The sequence below is a fragment of the Varanus komodoensis genome, unplaced genomic scaffold, assembly GCF_004798865.1.
Source record: "Varanus komodoensis strain SLA01 unplaced genomic scaffold, ASM479886v1 scaffold72, whole genome shotgun sequence".
Classification (NCBI taxonomy): Eukaryota; Metazoa; Chordata; class Lepidosauria; order Squamata; family Varanidae; genus Varanus; species Varanus komodoensis.
The window spans coordinates 1,832,474-1,853,874 of NW_025336374.1; the positions used below are offsets into that span (position 1 = coordinate 1,832,474).

The 21,401-nt window shown below is 41.8% G+C and overlaps 1 protein-coding gene across 6 annotated transcripts in view; it reads right to left on the reverse strand.

Moving 5' to 3' along the window:
• The window catches only part of PALM2AKAP2 (PALM2 and AKAP2 fusion), a 260,551-nt gene that overhangs the window by 14,657 nt on the left and 224,493 nt on the right, over positions 1-21,401 (reverse strand). For all 6 annotated transcript variants that reach the window (XM_044452463.1, XM_044452462.1, XM_044452461.1 and 3 more), the window contains one exon: positions 13,971-16,359. In XM_044452463.1, the coding sequence (XP_044308398.1) occupies positions 13,971-16,359 (2,389 nt within the window). The remainder of the gene's footprint in view (positions 1-13,970; positions 16,360-21,401) is intronic.

Genomic DNA, 21,401 nt, shown 5'->3' on the forward strand with positions numbered 1-21,401 from the left:
TTCCTTCTCTAGGTAACAGGCTAGCAAACAGGTTCTGAAAACACACACCAATGTCCAGAAGTAAAGTGAATGTAATCAGTGTGAACTAGAGAGACAATTACAAATCAGGCATCTCATCCCTCCTTACAAAGGGCCTGTCTGAATATTAACCTGTTGTTCACACTTGGGCCTGCAAGTATGATGACACTGCTGTAGTAAAGCAAGAGTCAGCTGCCAACAAGGGAAGACTTGCTGGGCAAGTTCAAGGTGCTGACACCAATCCCTTTCTTTGGAGATGCCAGGCAGAGCTAATGCTAAGTAGGTGGCAGCCAAAAATGGCCAGAGTGGTAAAGCCAGAGCCAGGAAATGCTGCCCGAATAATCCTGGCTCCATACAGACATGGTGGCCCTATTTGGTTTTCACACACTCTCTTCTAACCCTCCTTGTGTTCAAACTCCTCTACCAATGGAGGGTTCTACATTGCACAGAGAACCCCACCCATGGATGTAAGAGGCTCTTTGCTTCAGAGGTTTATCCTGATCATGGAGCCGGTGATGAGGAAGGTGACAAAGTGTGTTTGTGTGCATGAGAGAGAAAGCTAGGCTTCTTCTTCCTCCTTAATTGGCACAGCAATTAAGCCTAAGAACACATGAACAGGGCTTATCAGTCAGATTTCCTCAACCTGCTTCCTTCCAGATTTTTTGAACTACAACCCCTAGCATTCCTGACCCTTGACTATACTGGCTGAGGCTGATGGGAGCTGTGGTTCAAAACATCTGGGGGGTACCAGATTGGAAAAAGCTGGCTTAAGTTGTTTTTGTTCCCAGTACTAGATTTGAATGGGATTTTATGGTGATCTTCTATAAGTCGCTTCAAGAGCCTCTTGTGATAGGAAGTGGAATAAGATAAACGGAAGTCCTCATACCCATTCAGAGATCATTCAGAGAGTTCCTTTGCTGAATGAACGGAATGGAAAGGCTTTTAATAAATAAATAAATAAATAAATAAATAAATAAATACCCCCATGAGGGTCATGAAGTGCATACTATTGCATTCAGCACTGCATCACAGTAATAATGAGTAATAATGAGATTACTTCATACTATATCTGGGTAGAGACTTGTGGCAGGCAGCAACCCCTTAGGCCAGCTCTGAAGTGCAGTTAATTAGCCTTGTAGCATGGAACAGCAGTGCAAATAAGCAATTTTGTATCCTGGTAGGAAAAAAATGGCAACTGAGATACATCCTATACAGCTGCTGGTTTAATGACCACCATGCAAAGTGCAGCAGAAGAAGCAGGGCCATGACCCTCCTCCCTGTTCTAACCATAAGCTGGATTATTGTGTATTTTTGTTTACTGGATATGCACTTTGACCACCAACCACATATTTACAGCATGTGGCACGTAGCTGCATTTCCCCTTTTTAATCGAAAATAAGTGCCGGGGACCTATCTAGACTCAAGAAACTAATGGCAAGAGGAGTGTGGCTTTAAAGCAGTAGTAACTTTTGGCCTTCTAGTTGTTGTGCTCTGCAACACTCATTAACCCTAGTTATTGTGGCCTAGGCTAAAACATCTGGATAGCCACATGTTGCTCACCCATGATTTAATGCTGGGTCTACAATTTATGAAGGGCGAAAAATACTTCCATTCATATCAATGAGTGAATTTTTCCCCATATGCAAATTGAAGGTGAGGGGTTCCTGATCCAGGCAGGGACTGTAGTAGGGGACGAAGGACAAAAAATAAAATAAAAGCAGCCACAGCTGCATGTTAGATGAATACGGTGAGATCATTGGTCCACTGGATAAATGGTGGTGGAAACTTGTCCTTCTAGTATTGCACCACGTGTGTCTTTGCAACAAAGAATGCTCATATAAACAGTCTGTGTTAGCCTTTGAGCAGGTATCAAAAGGGCACGAACAATAATTGAGCATACATATGCAAACTTCAAGCTCATTTCTGGGATAAAACTGACATGTGTCAGGAACTCTGTTGAAAAGGGGGCTATCCATGTTCATTAGCATTAAAAACTACAAAATAAGCACCACACCTCCAACATCTTACTGTGGAGAATAGGCTTTTCTTAAAGGGACACAGGGGAGATCTAATAGGTATAATTTGCAGGAGAGGGGCAGGGGGGAAATATTAACCTTGATTTTAAGTTAAGATAGACAGAATGAAAAAAATTTTGGTTGCTGTTCCTGTATAGAATACTGCAGTTACTGCAAGCAACACAACACAGTTGGACCCCAACTGTGTAAATTATTTGCATTTCAGCCTGTGAAAACTTCCTTGCAGGTGCATTATTTCAAGAATCGGCAGTCTGGCTTGTATGATCTTTTTTTCTGGGGGGGGGAGTATCATGGCTTATTTAAACTATCTTAGGCTGTGATGCATGCTGGAGGCACTGGAAATATTCAAGCTATGGCAGGCAGTTGCCATAGCTTATTGGAACGGCGAGGCTGGGTTACTGCCAAGGTTAACAAGTCACCCACAATATTCACAATCCTGGCACATGCCACAACTCTCCATGGCTTCAAATAAGTCACGGTAGGCTGTGGCAATTGTGTAAAACTCTCCAGATGGGAGAAGGCAAATTTCCTGGCAAATGCCTTTTCTTGGTTATATTCAAGATTAAATGGCAAAAAGCAGTATTTTATTCTTTTTGTTTTAATGTTTTTCATATTATTAATTTTAGAATGTTGTTGTTTTAATTGTTGTAAGTGGCACAGGGAGCCCAATCAAGGGCTATGATAGTGCCATATAGATTGAAATAATAAATACATTTAAACACTGGTTGAGGCTGCTTTTTAATTTGAGGAATGTGGTCTGTAGGGGGCGGGGAGAGACTGTTCCACCTGCGTTTTCCTAAGCAGTCAGTCTCAGATAAAATGCAAACTACCATTAAGTTCCCCTGAAAGTAGCAGCAGCTGTTTTTACTTAAAAACAAAGCAAAGCAAAACCCAGAAGTAATAGATGGTCACATGCAGCCTCCCAATTACTCTCCTATTATTTATCTGCATGCACCTTTTGCAAATGCCAAAGAGCAGTTCTTGTAATGAGCCTGAAGACGTGTGGCCACTAGAGGTCGGGGATGCAGCAGGAACAGGGAAATCTTTTGTGGAACTGGGAGGCAAGAATTTAGTTTCTGTTCACAAATCATACAAACATTTCCCTTTCATACTCTTAAATGTAAGCATGAGCAGCAGTACTTTCTGGGACCAGGGAAGGCAAAAATATCTGAAAATTCCCCAAATTGTGATTCTATCTTCCAGCGTTTGGCCCTAGCCAAGGTTAAGCTTATTTAAGTGGCCCAGATTGAAGTGGGAAACAGCTAAAGACAAACTGAATTCTCTTCCACTACAATTAACAGGACTTGGAAGTATTTAACTGCATTTGTGACTAGGTTTGAGTAATATGGGTGCATATTACACATGGGTACAACCATATGAATTAATCTATCACTGCTGTGCTCTCTTTTAGGCAGAAGATTGGCCAGTGAGTCCAGGCAATGGTCCACCCAGTGCCTGTGAATCCTGGGATTCTTAAATAGCACTGGAGGACAAGTTTTGCTGTTACATTGTCCATTTTTAAAAAACCAGAATCCCCTTGGTTCACTCATGTATGTTACCCTTAGGAAGCGCAGGGCCTCTTATTAATTCAGGTGTAGACAGATCTGTATTTATCGGTACACAACTCTTGCTTAAGAAACTCCTGTTTGCACCAGAGCAAGGTCTTGCTTGTCCAACATTCTCTGCGAGAATCCCTTAGTCAGTGAGCTGCACATAATCCAGGGCACAAAGATGGAATGACTGAACAATGTATTTGGATTGTTAATGCTAGAACCCCTCCCATATGGAAGTACCCAAAGAGGGCTGTTGGGACTGAGGTTGCTGCTACCAAATTGTTCCTAGTTCAGGAGGAAACAGCCAGTCAATAGGTATAGGGCAGGGTAATGTAATGGCAATACAAGAAAGAGAGAGAAGCAGCCCAAGTAGCCATGCTCTTGCTTTCTATAAAATTGATAACTGATTGTATTTCCATTTTACCAGGCAAAGGCTTGGTTTTGCAAGGTATCCTTTAACATCAAAATTCTGTGGTAGTTTAGAGAAAAAGCTATTAACTTACCTATATTGTTTCTCTGACAGGCACACAGCAAGTATTAGTCAAACTAATAAACTATCATTAAAGTATTGGCTATAAATATTATATCAAGGTTTGCATGCAGTTCTTATTGCTAAATCCCCTTCAGAAAATAGACTTCAGAAAAATCACAATGCTACAAATTGGGTTGAGTTCTGGTCTACGGTGGGATATTTCATTTTATACCAGGGTAACTTGACAGCAAATAGACTAACTGGAGTAAAGCAACAGAGCCAGTTTTCCATTCCAGCTGGATCACACATATCTTGTGACCTCAGCGAGATGCTCCTTCTTCCTCACAGACAAAAATCTAGCATATAATTATCAGTTACCCACAACCTATAATTTCCTGTGTGTGTGTGTGTGTGTGTGTGTGTGTGTGTGTGTGTGAGAGAGAGAGAGAGAGAGAGAGAGAGAGAGAGAGAGAGAGAGAGAGAGAGAGCGCGCGAGCGTGCGCGCGCGCGCGCTATTACAGTTAAATTGGTAATGAATTAGTTTAAGTTTTGATTTCTTCTGTCTTTCCTTTCTCCTTTCCTTTCCTTTCAGGATGTGCCTATTTGCATTTTTAGTTCTTGGACTACAAGCTTCCTTCTCTCAGTCCTGATCAGCAGGTACACCCAGTGAAGGTTCCTTAGTCAGTATGCAAGAAGGTGACATTGGGTCATTAATGTGCACAGCATATTGTAAACCATCATGAGATTTTTAATGAATGACGGTATAGAAAAAATAAAATAAAAATACATAATATATTTCAGATTTTTAACAAATCTGCAAGCTTTTCAGGTTATGCTTTTTTCTTTTTCTTTTCTTAACTACAGGCCTTACTTCTTGGTGTTTGTGTTGTCCCCGTCCCCCCACCATGAAGTTTTTTGGCACTTTGCACACATGAGGTGTGGGAAATCTTCCCATAATCTTCCAGATGAAAATAACCTAGCAGTTGGTTAACAAAAAAAAAAAAAAAAAAAAAAGAAGAAGCTTTAAGCTATGATGGAATAAACTGGCTTGTTGAATGTACACATGAGCTCTGTCTTCAGTAATATTGGCAAAATAATCAGAATCTCTGTTTTGCTTATTGTTAAAATCCACCTTTCTCATGGATCCTTTAGCCTAACCTCCTAATCCTTGTTCCCAGCCGAAATAAAACTGATTTTTTGTACTTGAATTTGCTCCATCTTTTTTTACTTTGGCATCTTCCTACCCTTTCCTTTGTTGCCTCCTTCAGTGCTGAAATTTCGACTGCTCGCTCCCTGGGACAGGTACTGTCACATTTTGTTTGCCTCTGTTAGTGTAGGAAGTACAATTCATCATACTGATTACAAATATAGTAAGAAAGTGCTACAGATGTGAAAGTGCATTTGTTAGGCAATGTAGATTTTTTTTAAAATCAGCAACAATGCACCTGGATGTGCTCTATAGAAATGACACAAGAGATCAAGCATGGTTTTGCATGCAACATTTCCATTCATTTTCTTGGGGTTTAAAACTTTTTAAAACTCCTGCTGTTCTTTTCTTCTCTTTTCTTTTTAAAGCAACATTTCATTGACAGTGTATTCAGTAGATGTATCTATTCAGAAGGCTCCCACAGCTTTTAGTAGTTCTTACTCTCAAGTAAATGGATACAGGATTGTTCTCTTATGCATGCTGTTTGAGCTGCAACAAAAGGAAAACCACAACCTTCTTTCTTTGTGAAGCAACTGTTTATCCACTAACACTAATAGGGTCATAAAGGGAGACTTAGGGAAAGCTACAGCTGCCATGAAGCATCAGTCATATCCTGTTAGGAATTTCCTGGATCTCACAGATGACACATTTGGTACACATGGATGCTTTTGTCCTTTACTAAAAGCTGTTTAAAAGCCTAGGCAAAACAAAGGCTTACAAGACACTAAACTTTTAATCAGTCAGTTATATCTTTCTGTGAAGTAGCAAGGATCCACTATGATGGGTGTGAGACAGTCATATAGCTTGTCAAGAGAGTCACATCCAGGAAATGAGGACCAGAAAATTTAAATGGTCACTAGCTGAGCACAAACAAAGTTAGTTGTGGAAAATTATACTGAAATATTAAACATGTTTGAGCAACATGAGGAAATCAGAAGTTCCTAAAACTAAACCCTTAGAAGAACAAAGCTGAAATTCTCTATTAGCCTGATTTCCTTAAATCTTACATAAGAAAACAGTAACATTTTCCCACTGTTGCTGTTCCAAAGCACAACATAAAAATAAATAGAAAAAATACAAATATATTCCAGTTATTAACACACAGCATCACTTTAAGCTGGCATCTAAGAGATATATTATTGGATCACCAAACTTTATGGCTGTAGAACATTGCTTAAAAGCAGGGGTAATAGAAATAATTAGGGGAAGGAGATACAATCCTGTTTTCTTTGCCATTTTTCTCATGTAAATCTTTCCCCCAAACATTGACAATAATGAACAATGTCTTTACAGCTCATGCATCAACGAAAGAGACTTCATTTTTATAAACTGATTTTAAGGGCCATTAGAAATCATGTCAAGTATAACTTGACATGCCTTTACTTGAAGGGCAGATATTCGTTTTAGCTCGAACAATTCTGGAGCTATGGAAGTGACAGGTATTAAGCGTTCCTTTCTGAAAATGAATTCACACATGCATATGTTTTGTTCAGCAGAGATTTTCTTTACACGGCTCATAAAAACAGCAGCCCCTTTTAAAATGTTCTCATCAGGTGGAATAAATGTCAGGACTGGACAGAAGTCATGGTGCCAGGTGTCTCTGCCATGATTCACAAGCATTCCTCTGAGCACTGGAAGTGAGCTTTGATGCACAGAAACCTCCTCTTACAATTAGAAACCCTGAGAGAAAGCTTTGCAGGTTTTCTGATCATGCAGTGTAATACTTCCTGTGCACAGTATTCAATGCACACAGTTTGGTGATGAAGACCATTGCTGAATTCTTTCCCCTGCAGACACACATTCAATCCTGTCAGGATGTCTGAAAAGGGCTATCCAATGTGTTTCGCATTAGATCCAGGAATTAATGGAATTTAAGCTTTTTTCCTGCTTTAGAAACTGAGTGATATTAAAAGCAAACAAACCTCCAACTGTAAAGAGAAGTTAGGAAACCCAACAGAGCTCTTTGGGCATTCAGTCTGAACAGGCAAAGGGACAAGCAAGAAGGTATGGGGCTAGTTCAGCCCCACTGACAATGATGTGTGGCCATATTCTCTGGCTGAAATGTTAACTTCATCTGAAGGGGGCTGCCTTCTACACACAGTTTCTAACAGGGACTTTGCTCAGGGCCCTCATCATCCTTGATGCCTGCAAGCCCCTGACCTTGGAGGCTTCTGAACATCCAGTGCAGAGTGGAAGGAGGGGCAGATGCGGATTTTGGCCATCTCTCTGAGGTGTCAGGGATGTGTGAATGAGCCTGCAGAGGACACAAGAAGATCTGTGTTCTGGCCTTGGCAGTCTCCGCCCCTCCCCACCCCCTGCACCTCTTCTCTGAGGCCGCTTTCCTGACTTTGGAGGGGCAGACAGTGCAGTTCTTTCCACTCCAGCTGTGAGGGAGTAAAGCGGGATGGAGCAAAAAGCCCCTGCTCTGAGGTTTGAGCTCTGTGCCTTTTGGACCTGGAATCTGAAATAACCTATGCCCTTCCCAGACAATGTCTAGGGGCCACAAGGTCATTCCCTTAATCAGGGCTCTCATCCTCATAAAGAAAACCTACATGCCTAGAAGGTGGCCCCTTCAGAATAAGCTGATTTCATGCTGGCCTGACACATTCTCACTTGGGCATTTGATATCCACATGGAATAGGGTTGCTTGCCTTTAATGCCATGTGATCAAGAGTTAGTTGCCCAAGTTATATTCTTGGGAATATAACTATCCAAATCTGGCAACTCAATTAGGTATTTACACAATAGAGAACAGTAAAATGCATGTAATATTATATCTGCATTTTTCTTTATGCAAAATTACACAAACATGCACTCTCCTAACAGAGGAAGCATGACCTAAGGAACAAATTTGGATTTCAGATTGGCTGAACTTGGCCCACAGTTTTGAAGTTTAACACCTCTGTCACTTAGTCAGAGGTCCATATTAATTTTACCTAAGAAAAGCCTCATTAATATAATTGCACCCACATACCCTTAGCAGTTATAAGAATTCTTCCCTGGAGTTCCTCAAATATTTCTCCAGTAAACTCACAAGATAGTTCAATAGGCAAGCAGAAAATGCCTTTTCAGCATGTCTACTGTGTGTCCTGGTGGCACCTGTTCTGGTATCCTATACTTCATTAAAATGTTCAAATTGACCAGGATTAAAGTTACTGCTGAATAAATCTGGGTTTTCAAAATGAGTTTAGGAACACTTCCATTTTGATTTTCACTCAAGATTCGCAATAATGTTGAAACCAAGCAAAGGGTGTGTCAGTGTTGTAGCTTTCCTTTGTGAATGGTCTATGCCTGATACAGTTTTTATACTGAATATTTAAGTTTTTACATTTTGTAAACCACCCAGACAGATTTTGAGTGGTGCAGAAATGTAGTAAATGAAATGAAATGAATACTACATATATCTGGTAATATGGTTAAATATTAAATGTGGCACAATATAAATGATAAAATCTGTATATAAAAAGCAAAACAAATGGACCACTTGTGCAGCATTCCACAATGGAGATACCTTACTGGACTGCCACACCTATCCATACAATGCCAACATAGTATGGACTCACTGAGTGGGTGGTCCCATGCTAACACTGTGCACAGAGGAGTAGAAGGCCTACTTTAAACAAGAAGCTCAGATGGATGGAATACCACTTGCTTAAACTCTCTCTCTCTCAGATCAGACCTGCAACCCATACATTGCACTGAACTTCTAAGCTGGGTAGAGAGGGAGGATGAACAAAATACCTTGAAAATGCTATAAAGATCTGTACACTCAATAGAACAGATTTGTCAATATACCCTTCAGATATGCTAGAGCACAACCCCCATAATCCTGAGCAGGCTGGCGGGGAATTAAGGGAGCTGTTGCCCAACACAGCTGAGGGGGTGGAGAAGGCTGCCTTAGAACATACATTACTGTTCTGTGCATTTCATTTGTGCATTCATCATAATGCTCCCTATTTTGTTTGCCTTTCTAACATGGATGTTTTGACCAGATGGTCATGTGCTCTCCACAAAGATGAATCCAGATGTACACATTGTTCAAACATCCCTTTCAGTTATACTTTTGGTGTTTTCCCAGCATCTAGCTTTCTTTAGAGTTTTTTGAACTGCTTAAAAATCTACTCTGAATGCCCTAAATTCATCGGTGCAGTTGATAAGCTTTCTTCCTGCAGTATCCAATGGGGCTGTTCCACTTCTGCTGGTTCTGTTGCACATGTGGGACCCACTGCTTGTGCAACAGGGAAGTGGAACTTTTAAAAATAACCCTGATTGTAAATGCTTATTTCCAGACTGAGGCAGGTCAATGAAGCTCCTTCCTCTGACCTCCACTGATCTGCCCATTTCCAGAAACAAGTGTTTCCACCTTTTTCAAGTTATTTTTAGAACCACAAAATGCCCATCGAAGACACAGTTGCTCCTGGTGGACCACAGCGAAAATAGGAAACCACCTTTAAAATCTGGAGCAGAAAGGGCAGATCCTGGCAAAGAGCTGTAAGGTGCATTACTGTTAGTGTGCTGGTAAAGCAAAATGTGATCATTTATTCACTTTCTTTCTTTTTCTTGCATAGACTATTTATTAGTTCTAAAGAATACTTGAACGCATGTTTGGAAATGTTACTCAGGATGGATTCAGCAGCCTAACCAAAACTGCTGACATTAAAATGTGGCCAGCTAGTTTACCCATTTGGAACTGGAACTGAGATTTGTTTTCCAAGTATAAACCAAAGTTTCTGTTTCTGAAGTAACCTTCTGTCATTAAGATCAGAAGTAAATACTGAGCAGAAAAATTGCTTTCTTGTACTGATGAAGTTTCCTCTCCTTAATTCCTGAGATTGTCTATTATTTTTCTACCTCATAAATGACTACATCATTTATCATTCACTGGAAGGCACACAGGTCAGTATAAAAGACACATTCTGGCTAATATGAAGTGCATTCAAGACCCATTGCTGTCTATGGGAAAATTAAGTATATGCCTTAGAATCAAAGGAGTTAAACGGGTCCTCAAACTTTTCCAATAAGGGGCCAGTTGAAAGGCGGTGGCTACACGTGTGGGCTGGTGAGGTGGGGGTGCCTGGGGGCACGGGCCAGTGAGGTGGCTGTCGGGCGTGCATGAGGTGGCATCGGGCACGTGCAGCGGTGGCTTGCTCGCTCGGAGTCCATCTCCAAGCGAGCAAGCCACCACTTCCCTGCCTGCGCAGCAAGCGCACGTGGGGCGGCGAACAGCGGCGCAGGCCAGATCCCGCGGGCCGTAGTTTGAGGACCCATGGAGTTAAAAGTACCTAAATTCAGCTGGATTGTGCATACTACTTGTTTATAAAAGCATATAAAAATCTGCAAGACTGCTGGCATCCACTGTGGTTTAAATAAACTGCCAGTATTTACTGTGGATTAAATAATAAACAACAGTGGCTGGTGTGTATTGGCTACAACTGTGACTATTCAAGCTACGGCAGGTGGTCACTGCCATGACTTATTGTGGCAATCAATCCTGGACAGTATGGCTTATTGTGGCCTGTGAAGGCAGGCAGAGTTGCTTGCTCCAGAATTTAACAAAGCACTCCAGAACCCTACTATAGCCCATGATTTCACAGAATCATAGAACAGTAGAGTTGGAAGGGGTCTATAAGACCATGGAGTCCAACCACTGCTGAATACAGGATTTCAGACAAAGCATCCCAGACAGATGGCTGTCCAAAGGCCTCTTGCACCCTCCACTGTGGAGAACCCACAACTGCCCTATGTAACTGTTTCCATTGAGAAACTGCTCTAAAAATCAGGGAATCCTGAAGTCCAGCTGGAATTTGCCTTCCTGTAACTTGAGTCTATTATTCTGTGTCCCGCACTCTGAGATGATTGAGAAGAGCCTCTGGCCCTCCTCTGCATGACAGACAGCCTTTCAAGTATTCAAAAAGTGGTGTCACATCTCCCCTCATTCTTCTTTTGTCCAGGTTAAGCATGCCCAGTTCCTGCAACCTCTCTTCACAGGGCTTTGTTTCCATTTCCCAGATCATCCTCTGAACCCCCTCCAGGTTATCTAGGAGGTCTTTCTTGAAGTGTGATGCCCAGAACTGGACACAATACTCAAGATGGGGCCTAATTAGTGCTGTGTACAGGGGAAACAGTACTTCACACCATTTGGAAACTCTATTTCTATTAATGCAGCCCAAAACGGCATTTGCTTTTTACGTAGCCACATCACACTGTTGACTCATATTCAGTTTGTGTTCTACAACACTTCCAAGATCCTTCTCACTTACAGTATTGTTGAACCAAGTATCCCACATCTTTTATCTGTACATTTGGTTCCCTTTTCCCAGATGCAGAATTTGCTATTTGTCCCTTCTGAATTTCATTCTACTACTTTCAGACTCCTGCCTGTCAAGATTACTTTGATTTTTGTTTCTGCCTTCCAGGATAGTAGCTAACCCACCCAATTTTATGTGATCTGCACATCTGATCAGCATTCCCTGGAGCTCCTTGCCCAAGTAATTAATAAAACTGTTGAAGAGCCCTGGTCCTGGACTGAGCCCTGCAGTGCCCTGCTTGTTACCTGCTCAGTAGGCATGTCATGACTGGAGCTGCCTGGAGCTGAGGGTCAGACTAGACCCTGGGAGGTCCCTTCTGACTTGCTCTGTTTCTCTGTTACCTCTCCCCAGTATGAGAAGATGTCTTTGAGTCCAATTCTGAATCCAACTGTGGATCCACCTGAGAGTTGCTCCATCCAGCCAAATTTTAGCTGGTCTGCTAATCAGAATGTCATGGGGCACTTTGTCAAAAGCTTTACTGAAATCCAAATATATTATGCCCTCAATTTTCCCACACTCCACCTCTCTTAGTCTGATTAGACAGATTACCCTGGAAAGATTTGTTACCAATAAATCTTTGCTTGATTGATAAATCTGTTTGACAAATTTGCTGCTGATCATACGAACCAGTAAGTTCTTCCAGTGAGCCTCTCCTTGTAGTACACAATAGAGAAATGATTCTTTGGAGTACCCTTTATTTTACAAGGGATCTGTGAGAGGCCCCCTTCTGTTGCAGCCTGAACACTATACCCTTTATGGAGTCATTTGGGCTGATGTAGTGGACAAGAAGTCCTAAATAAATAAATAAATAAATAAATAGCTAATTTAAATTATTTATTTCCTTTTAGTATTTTTACACACACACACACACACACACACACATCTTTCGTGTTCACAGTTTCATTTCAGGCTTTAACCCTACCCCACACCCCAATTTTCGCTTTGTTCTATATATCATTTTCTGCATTTGTATAGAGAAGTATAAAAACAGACCAAGTCAGAAAATCTGAAATACTGAGGCTTGACAATCTATCAAAAGAAACAAGAAACCACTTCAGTCAGCTCATCTGAATCCTTGCCATTCTGTCAGTCTTATAAATCAGGGATGGACAACTTGTGGAAACCTTGCTTTGGCCTACAGCCCTAGCCAGTATAGCCAAAAGCCAGTGGTCATGGGAGTAGAACATCTGGAACATCATGGGGCTAGAACATCTGGAAAGCCACAACCTGTCCACCCCTGCCTTTAATTGTAGCCTATATCTTACACTTAATGGTAGCATTAACAAAGCCACCTCCAATGCCACTTTCTTGTCCCATCTTGCTTGATAAAAGTTTAGCTCAGGTTGTTGACTTGAGCCTGCCAATACACAGAACGGGCCTGACCTTGTGAGAACCTTTCTCCTGTGGCCTGACAGGCTACTAGGGCAAAGAGCATGAATGCCACAGAAGCCTGAAGTTTGGCATCGTTCTCATTATGAATTAGACTTAGGCTGTAGATTTTGCTATACTCAACCACTTGCTTGCTATGGAAGCAACTCAGATCAGGAAATCTGTGACAAACTGCCCAGCTGCCCCATCTTTACCATGAGGTGCCAGGACTCCAGTTTATAATGTTATGCTACACAAAATGTACTTAATGTCATTCAAGTGGCTCTTTCAGAAGCAGGTTTTGTCAAGTAAGCCTAATGGCAGATTTTGATGAAATTTTAGATTGGTTAGTAATGCTAAGAACAAAAATACAGTACGTGAAACTTGATTGGGAAGTGCTATAAGCAGAACAAAATTTAATTCAAGGATATACGTATTGTACAAACTCTAAAGAAACGTCTTTTAGTATCTCTTACACTGACATTAGAGGACGATATTAGCTATACAGGAATTCTGTTCAGCTAAGAAGCTCTCTGCCCAGAGGGTGATCGAGCCATCACACCCCTGCACTTTCAACAAACTTCTGTCAATGTCCCACAGTCTCTCATACAGCATTAGAGCTCAGGAACTTGCGAAACTGATCAGCAGCAGGCTCAGGGCAGATAAAAAAACACTTCTTCGGTGATTAACTTGCGGAGTTCCCTGCTACAAGATGCAGAGCTCTATTAGGCACCAATAGTTCCTGGTCCCATTAGCTAAATGGAACCTTCTGCTCCAGGAGTCGGTTTCTGAATACCGGATGCTGGAGAGAGCCGGTGGGGGGTGGGGGGAGGCTTTGCGAATGCTCAGGGGCATGTTGCAGGTATCCTACTGCCATTTTTGGAAAAAGGCATTTCATATGATCCTTGAGGAAGTTTTGGATCAGGGTGACACGTCTACCCTAAAAGAAAGGATGCAGCCTGAGAAAAGCAGCTTGGTTGACTTAAGGATCAACTGTCAAGGTCTTACCTGGTGCAGTTCTGTAAGATGCAGTTTTGGTGGATAGCAGAGGTGCACTCTTGGCAACAGGACTCCGGGTCAACTGTATACCCTGCCTTTGTCTTTTCAGCTCCTCCTCTCTTTCTTGGGCTGCACGGATCTCTTCTTCTATCATGGACAAAGTCCTCTGCTTTTTGGATCTTAGCCTAAAAGGGCCTACTGTCACCTCTGCTTCTTGCATAGCCAGAATGGAAGCTGTGCTCCTGAGCTCAGCTGCTTCTGAATACTTGCTGAAATAGCTGACTTCTGGCTTGGGTTCCTCCACAGTGGTTGGCTGGGTGGCTTGAGCAACAAGAGATGGTGGTGGGGCCTGCCTTTCCCTGAGTGCAGAGTCTGGACTTGCAGATGTCTTTGGTGCTGTATCCCGTTTCTCTTGTACTGGAGATGACACCTGAGGTGGCTGAAATGTTGGATTGTGCCGTTTCTCTGAAGAAGGTGCCTTGTCCATCTCCTTCTGCTCCTTGACCTGACAAATCTTTTGCACTGTGGTGTCCTTTGCTTGTCTGGAACTTACTTTGTCTGCCTGCTCAGCTATGGCTTGCTGAATGGCATTCTGAACCAATAGCCCAGCCTGGTACTCCAACTGTTCATCGATAAGCATACCATCAAGTAATGGTGAGGGAGGAGAATAAAAGCCATGGTCGCTAAGAGACTTTGAAACACCCTCTCCCCGACCCTCAGAAGGTGTGTCAGCTTGAGGAGTCTGGGGCAAAGAGAAGTCAGTGAGCGAATTTTCTTGAAGGGCATTCATTGTCTCGTTGGAGGCACCACTGTCACTGATATTGTCCATGCTGAAGTCATTGGAAAGTGTTTCCAAAACTGTTGTGTCCTGAGATCTCACAGACAATTCATCCAAACCAGAGTCCAGTTCCTCTGGAGGGGAAGACACATTGACTGACTTTGAGAACTGATCTAGTAAGCCCGGCTCATCATCCCTCACCAACGTCAAGACTGCCTTCACACTCGTGAATTCACCATCATTTGACCAGATCTTTGCAGCTGGGCCAGACTTAGTGGAATCACTGCAAGGAGACACTTGCATTGGGTCACCAGAGACATTCTGGATACTGTTATCATCTGAGATACAAGAGACCTTCTCAGCTTTTACAATCGTTATATCTTTACTGCCAACCTGTACAGTTTGTCCACACACAGACACAGGTTTTGTAACTGAGACTGTTCGCCGGTCCATTTGGGATGGGCCAATTGGTTTGTAGAAGGGCTGGATTGTGAACATTTTGGGATTCCCTGATCTCTTGGGTGCAGCTGTATTGTTTAGCTGACCTGAATTTTCCATCAACTGAAACTGTTTCCGTGCAGTTGAGAAATCTATTTGTTCAGTGACAATGTCAACCTTTTTAAGGCTCGCTGGATCTGGTGGTACAGGGGAATGGGAGACATATTTCACAGGTGTCGGTGGCTGCTGCTGCTGCTTCTCTTTGCGTTCTTTATATTTTTTGTGAGATTCCAAATGCTCCTCATCTAGCTGTTCCTCTAATGTCTTCTCCTGGGGTGGGTTCCACCACTTTGCTGCAATGCCTGGATTCTTCTTGACTGCCTGGCTTCGGATGAGTTCCCGCCTCTCTTTTTCCAGCTCTATCATTTCTTCAGAAGGTCTCACTTTCTGCACCCTGTAGTTTTCTCTTGGGTCCTCCTCTTCAAAGAGCTTGGATGGCTTTTTTTCTTCCTGAAAGGCTCTAAGCTCAAACTTGGCTTCCTTCTTAATGGTGGCTAATGTCATTTCTCCATCTTTGGAAGACCTTGAGCTTGTGGAAGAGCAGGGACTCACCGGTACTTTTAGATTGTCACCATGTTCCTCTTGTAGTACGTCCACAGAATGGCCATTTGGTTTTAGCTTCCCAGAGACCGCACTTATTCCACTGTGTTCAACAACTGGAGGTGTTTGCCCACCAACTACCATGATGTCACTTTTATGGAGTGCTGTGGAATCATTAGTAATATGAACAGATGGACCTGAGCCATCCACAACAATAGCTCCAGTTGGCTCTGGAGAGGAGGAAGACATCCCATTAAAGGGGTTTTCGGTAGCAGATTCACAACAGTTCGCCTCTAGCACCTCATCAAGATATCTGATCTCTTTAGCAACCTCACTGTCCAAGGATTCATGTCTTTCTTTAAGTCCATTGTGACTGGCAGCAGGGGAAAATAAGTGAGTTTGATTGTCTCCTGCATATGTTGAAGTCCCTACTGTGATATTTTTATGATCTGAGACAAGGGCTTCAGTTTCCATTTTGTCTTCCTTTGTTGAACGAACACGAGCAGGCTGCAGGAAATTGGCACAGTATTGGTCTCTCTCTTTTCTCAACCTGATGTCATCCTCAGAGACTCTAGAAGATTTCTAAAAGGGAAATAGAAAGGAAGGGGCAGAGAAAGTAAATATGAAGTTATGTGGAAACAAATGCCAAGAGCAAAAACAAAAGAGAGCAAAGAAACAGTAAACATATGGAAAACACATTCATTTGATGTCTTTCTTCTGATATATGCAAAGACTTATAATAATTAATGGGAAGTCATACTTGAAAAACAGTACAAAATCATTTCAAATTTCTCTCATTCACTTACTTTTTTTTGGTAACTGCTACTTTTGTCAATACATTCCTTTAAGAATGTGCTAATAGCCTTCCTTAAAAAAGAGAATCTTAAGAACCAGAAAGGCAGCTAACTTTTATATCTGAACATCACAAAACCTTTCTGAAACTTAAGAGATTTAAAACATGTTCTGCAGCTAAAGAGGAAGTCATGTACAGTAACTTATTTTAAATTAGAATAGGAATGAGGTGAGATGACTTGCTAAGCGCCAGTTTAAGGGCTTAGAATCCATGGTGTTAAACCCTTGTGTTATTGTGCTAAAGGCTAAAGGCTGAGATCTAAAGAACTACTTCAGGCACATTCTAGAGCTTCAACATGTCCAGGGAGACTGGCTTGTTTTCTATAACTTGAAATCTTTTATCGTATTGCTGGTTCATGGAATCAGAATCATGGAATAATTTCCCTTTTGAGAGATAGTGTGGTGTGATGGTTAGAGTGTTAGTTTGAGGATCTGGAAGATGTGGGTTCTGGTCCCCATTTGGCCAAGAAGTTCACTGGGTGACTTTGGCCCAGTCTCAGACCCTCATCCCAGCCTACCTCACAGGGTTGCTGTTGTGAGGAAAAAACGGAACAATGTAAGTTGCCTTGAGTTCCTAACAAGAGGAAAAAAGGCAGGATAGTAATGCAATGGGATGATGATGATGATGATGATGATGATGATGAAGATATTCCTTGTTTCATCCATCCAGCTTAAATGTCTGCCTTATGTCTACTTCTCCTACTTGGAACAACTAAATTTATCCTCTCAGAAACCCTACTGAACTGGAATGCAATTACTGGGTTCACCCATACTCCAGGACTGAGTACAGGTTGAGTGTGGATGGTTGCTGCAATGTGGATTATTGTGCAGTCAGAAGTGAGGTAGGGTAACAAGCCATGGCTTGTTCACCACAAACAACCCATTAAGAGGAGCCATGCTTTGTTAGTAGGTTGTACACTGTGAGTTTTCACCTGAATTCGTTATTCCAGCTTTATTCAGAAAACATGATAACCCACATTTCAGCAACAACTCATGTCTCTTAATGACAATCCATATTCAACCCATACTCAGTTCTTGAGCATGGGTTATCAGTGACCTGTTCACATGACGCAATGCCCCATCATGGGAAGCTAGTCACAGTGAGTTGTCATGTTGTGTGAACCCAGATTACTACTTCAGAGTGACTTATATGCTCATATTTTTGGGAGAAATCATAGTCTTAAAATACAGATACTGATATTGTGTAGAATATGCAAGATTTGATGTCCTCCAGATCCCACAACCAACATTTCCTGAATATGCTGCATTACAGGAAAACTCGCTTCCGTTTACACATTCACAGTTTTGACAAGTCTGCAGAGCTCCCAGGGACAGGTCAGATTTCAGGCAACAAAGCTATCAGACCACTGTTTATATAGAGTTAAATCTCTCACCAGTTTAGAACTGTGATCAAGAACAGGCATGCTGAAAGCTGAAAAGAAAATACTTCCTGAGGGCTTGAGCACACTCTCTGCCCAATACCTCCCTGCTGAGCCAAAGCAACAATGGTTGATCTCAAACCTCTGGCTATTGTTTGGCCAACATAATTATTACCTAAGGTCATAATGTGAACCACTTCTCCAGGTGCTTACCACACAGATATAAGATGATTCTCAGTATCTGCTTATATAGCAAATACACACCTATATAACAGCATGCATTTTGCTAACACAAAATGACTTATGGAGTCTTCTTTAGGCCTCAAGAAACACACAAGTGTTTCAAAAAGCATATAAGACATTTTAACAACAAATTTCATAATACACAATGAGCTAATGCCTTTAAGAAGCCCATGAATGGTAGGGCTAGACTCCAGAATCTACCTGCAGTTCGCATTAGGTGCGGGGTGCTTCCAGACTAAGGGTTCCTACCATTAACAGTCAGAAGGCATTCTGTTACTACATGTCCTTTTCCCCTTAACAAATTTTCCATAATAAGGAAAACATCGTAAGAAGCAATGGGAAAATACAGGAGTAGGAGGAATGGGAGAAGTCGCCAGGACCACCACCCTGTGAATGAGCAGGGTGACTGCAGAATAGGAATCTCATCTGGAAGCATCCTGAGACAGCTTGTTCAATACAAGACCCTGCATGTGTGTGCACGCTCAACAGATTTGCAGAAGCTCTCTGCAACAGGTGGAGTTGCTGAAAAAAGCATTATAAGGCATGGTTAACCAAGGTTCTGTCCTAGCCATACTTTTACAGGCTCAGTTTCCATCTCTGGCTAAGGGAAGAGCTCTATTTAGTGTTAGTGCACTTATAAAGAATGATAAATCATGGCTAAGGCCAGGAAGGAACAGGAGAGGGAATTTATACCAAGGGGAAGGGCAAGGGAGAGTGCCAGACAAGCTTGCGGCAGGCTCCCGCTCTCTTAACTCTCACCTCCGTCCACAGTATGTCCCCAGCTGCTTCCCCCTGCAGGATTCATAACACACACTTTGCAGGGCAGCTACAGGGCTGAGCATTTGGAGTAAAGAAAAAGTGAACTTTTAAAAGGGTCTGCTTTCAGAGGCTTTCCACACAGTTTCAAAATTCATTTTTGCTAGGAAAAACAATCAATGCCTCTACTAAGAGAGGAAAATGAAGGCTATTCTATTCACAGATAAAAAGCCATCTGGACTGTTACCAATGTTTCAGCATAAGATGAACTATTAAAACAGAACAGATGTTGCTGTCCAAGATTGTTTATCTCTAAAAGACTGCTCTCATGTTAAAATCTGATATAGTACTGTTATTTCACAACTTCCGTATTTAGCACACAAAGCAAAGCAAGGAAGAAGAGTTTTACCACTAGTTAAGATAATTAGAAAAACCTCCGCTAATAGTATCCTCTTTACATAATTATTTCACATACCTCTAAGTACCTAAAATCAGAAAAAATAATTATACATGTGGCATTACATAATTGCCTAAGTTTATAACCTTAATATTACCATAGTGACTATTCATTTAATTAAACTGTAAGTTTACATATCAAGATGTACAACAGGCTAATGCAAACAGTTGCCAAAATATTCTGAGAAACACACAATCAAAATGGAATGGATTTTGTTTATGTGGGTTTTTAAATACGAGGTCAATGGGGGTTAGAGGATGGAAGGAAGGACGGAAGGAAGGACGGAAGGACAGAATGAAGGAAGGGAGAAATAAAGAAAGTATATTTTAAACACTGTGCAGAAAACCAGAGTTAAGCATTTTTGCATGCAATTTCAAATGGGGAAGATTTAAAGATTGGGTGGTTCCTTCATAATATAAATGTCACATATTATTGGTAGTATCAAAATAAATGAAAATTTCCAGAAGAAAGTGAAAGAAATAGATCCTAATAATGCCAGAATCTAATACCTACTTAGAAGACTTGTAAAAATCTGTGGGTATTAATTCTGAGCAAACAATCAGAGCTCAACCCTAAGATTGTTAAAGTAGTCATAACATATCTTTTATAATATAAATGCCCTTTGTTTTTCAGCATAAAAATAGCATGAACTCAAAACAAAGGAGAAAAACCAAATATGGTATTTAACCAGAGGAATGCCTGCTTTTCATTATCAAAAGCTCTATACAGATTAGGACCAGGAGTAACAACATTAGAACATGGATTTGCAGTGTGTAGGAATGCAAAGAGGCCTAGGAAAACCAAATGGAGACATGTGGAGACACAAAACATGGTTTATGCAATGTGAGAAAAGAATAAAATCCACAGGCAAAGTCCATGTTGAGAATCCACAATTCTTCACTTAAAAAGGACCCCCAGATTAAACCAACCTATTTCAGAATCCCACTCTTTCAATCAAATTCTCCCCTTTTCTCTCTACAGATTACTTTTACATACATACAGGTCCCATCACATTAACAGGTCCTCAAAGTGTGGGGCCACATGACAAGACAACCCACATGGTAGAACAGGCTACACATAACGTGATCTATAATGTGCCTGACAGAAAACTAGGCAAGTCATGGTTCTGTCTGTGCCCATCTCATTTCCCCTCAATCCTCAGGAAGTCCCTCCAAGGATTGTCAGCAGTATCTTGAAAGGACTGCCTTGGGATACTTTTTCAAAAAATTAATAGCCAGTGTGGTGTAGTGGTGAAGAGCATGGGACTGGGACTCAGACGATCTGGGTTCTAGTCCCCGCTCAGCCATGGAGCCAACTGGGTGACTTTGGGCCAGTCACAGACTCAGCCCAACATACCTCACAGGGTTGTTGTTGTGGGGATAAGATGGAGGAGAAGATGTAAGATGTAAGCTGCCTTGAGCCCTTTGTAGGAAAAAGGCAGGATATAAATCGAAAAATAATAATAAGAAAAATAATTTTCCTGCAAAAATGCCTTTTTAAAAAATTATTGCTATCTCTGCACAACTACAGACAACGGCAGGCATGTGTGGCAAAAGATGTGCTGGCTGGCAAAGTTCAGCAGGCACTCACTGTCTGCTGCCCCCTGAGAGAGCAAGTAAGCGGATCCTCTCCCACTTTCCTTTTGAAATGTTTGCCAGGTCTTGCACTCAGCTGCCCAGTGCTTCAAGAGCCCAGTAAGACAATTGCTAGAAAAACGGGGGATTCAAACTCTCCCCTTTCACAGTAAGGTTCCTGGGATTTTAGACAGACCCCATTTTTTTCTGCCCGGTCTCCTCCATTTTGCCACAAATTGTAGGTGCTGCCGCCTCAACAACATGCAAAATTAGTGGGAATTCCTCAGGGGGACACAATTGTTCTCTTTGGTAGTAATCACCCCCACCACACAACCTGGAAAAGTCCCACCGATTTTGCTTGAT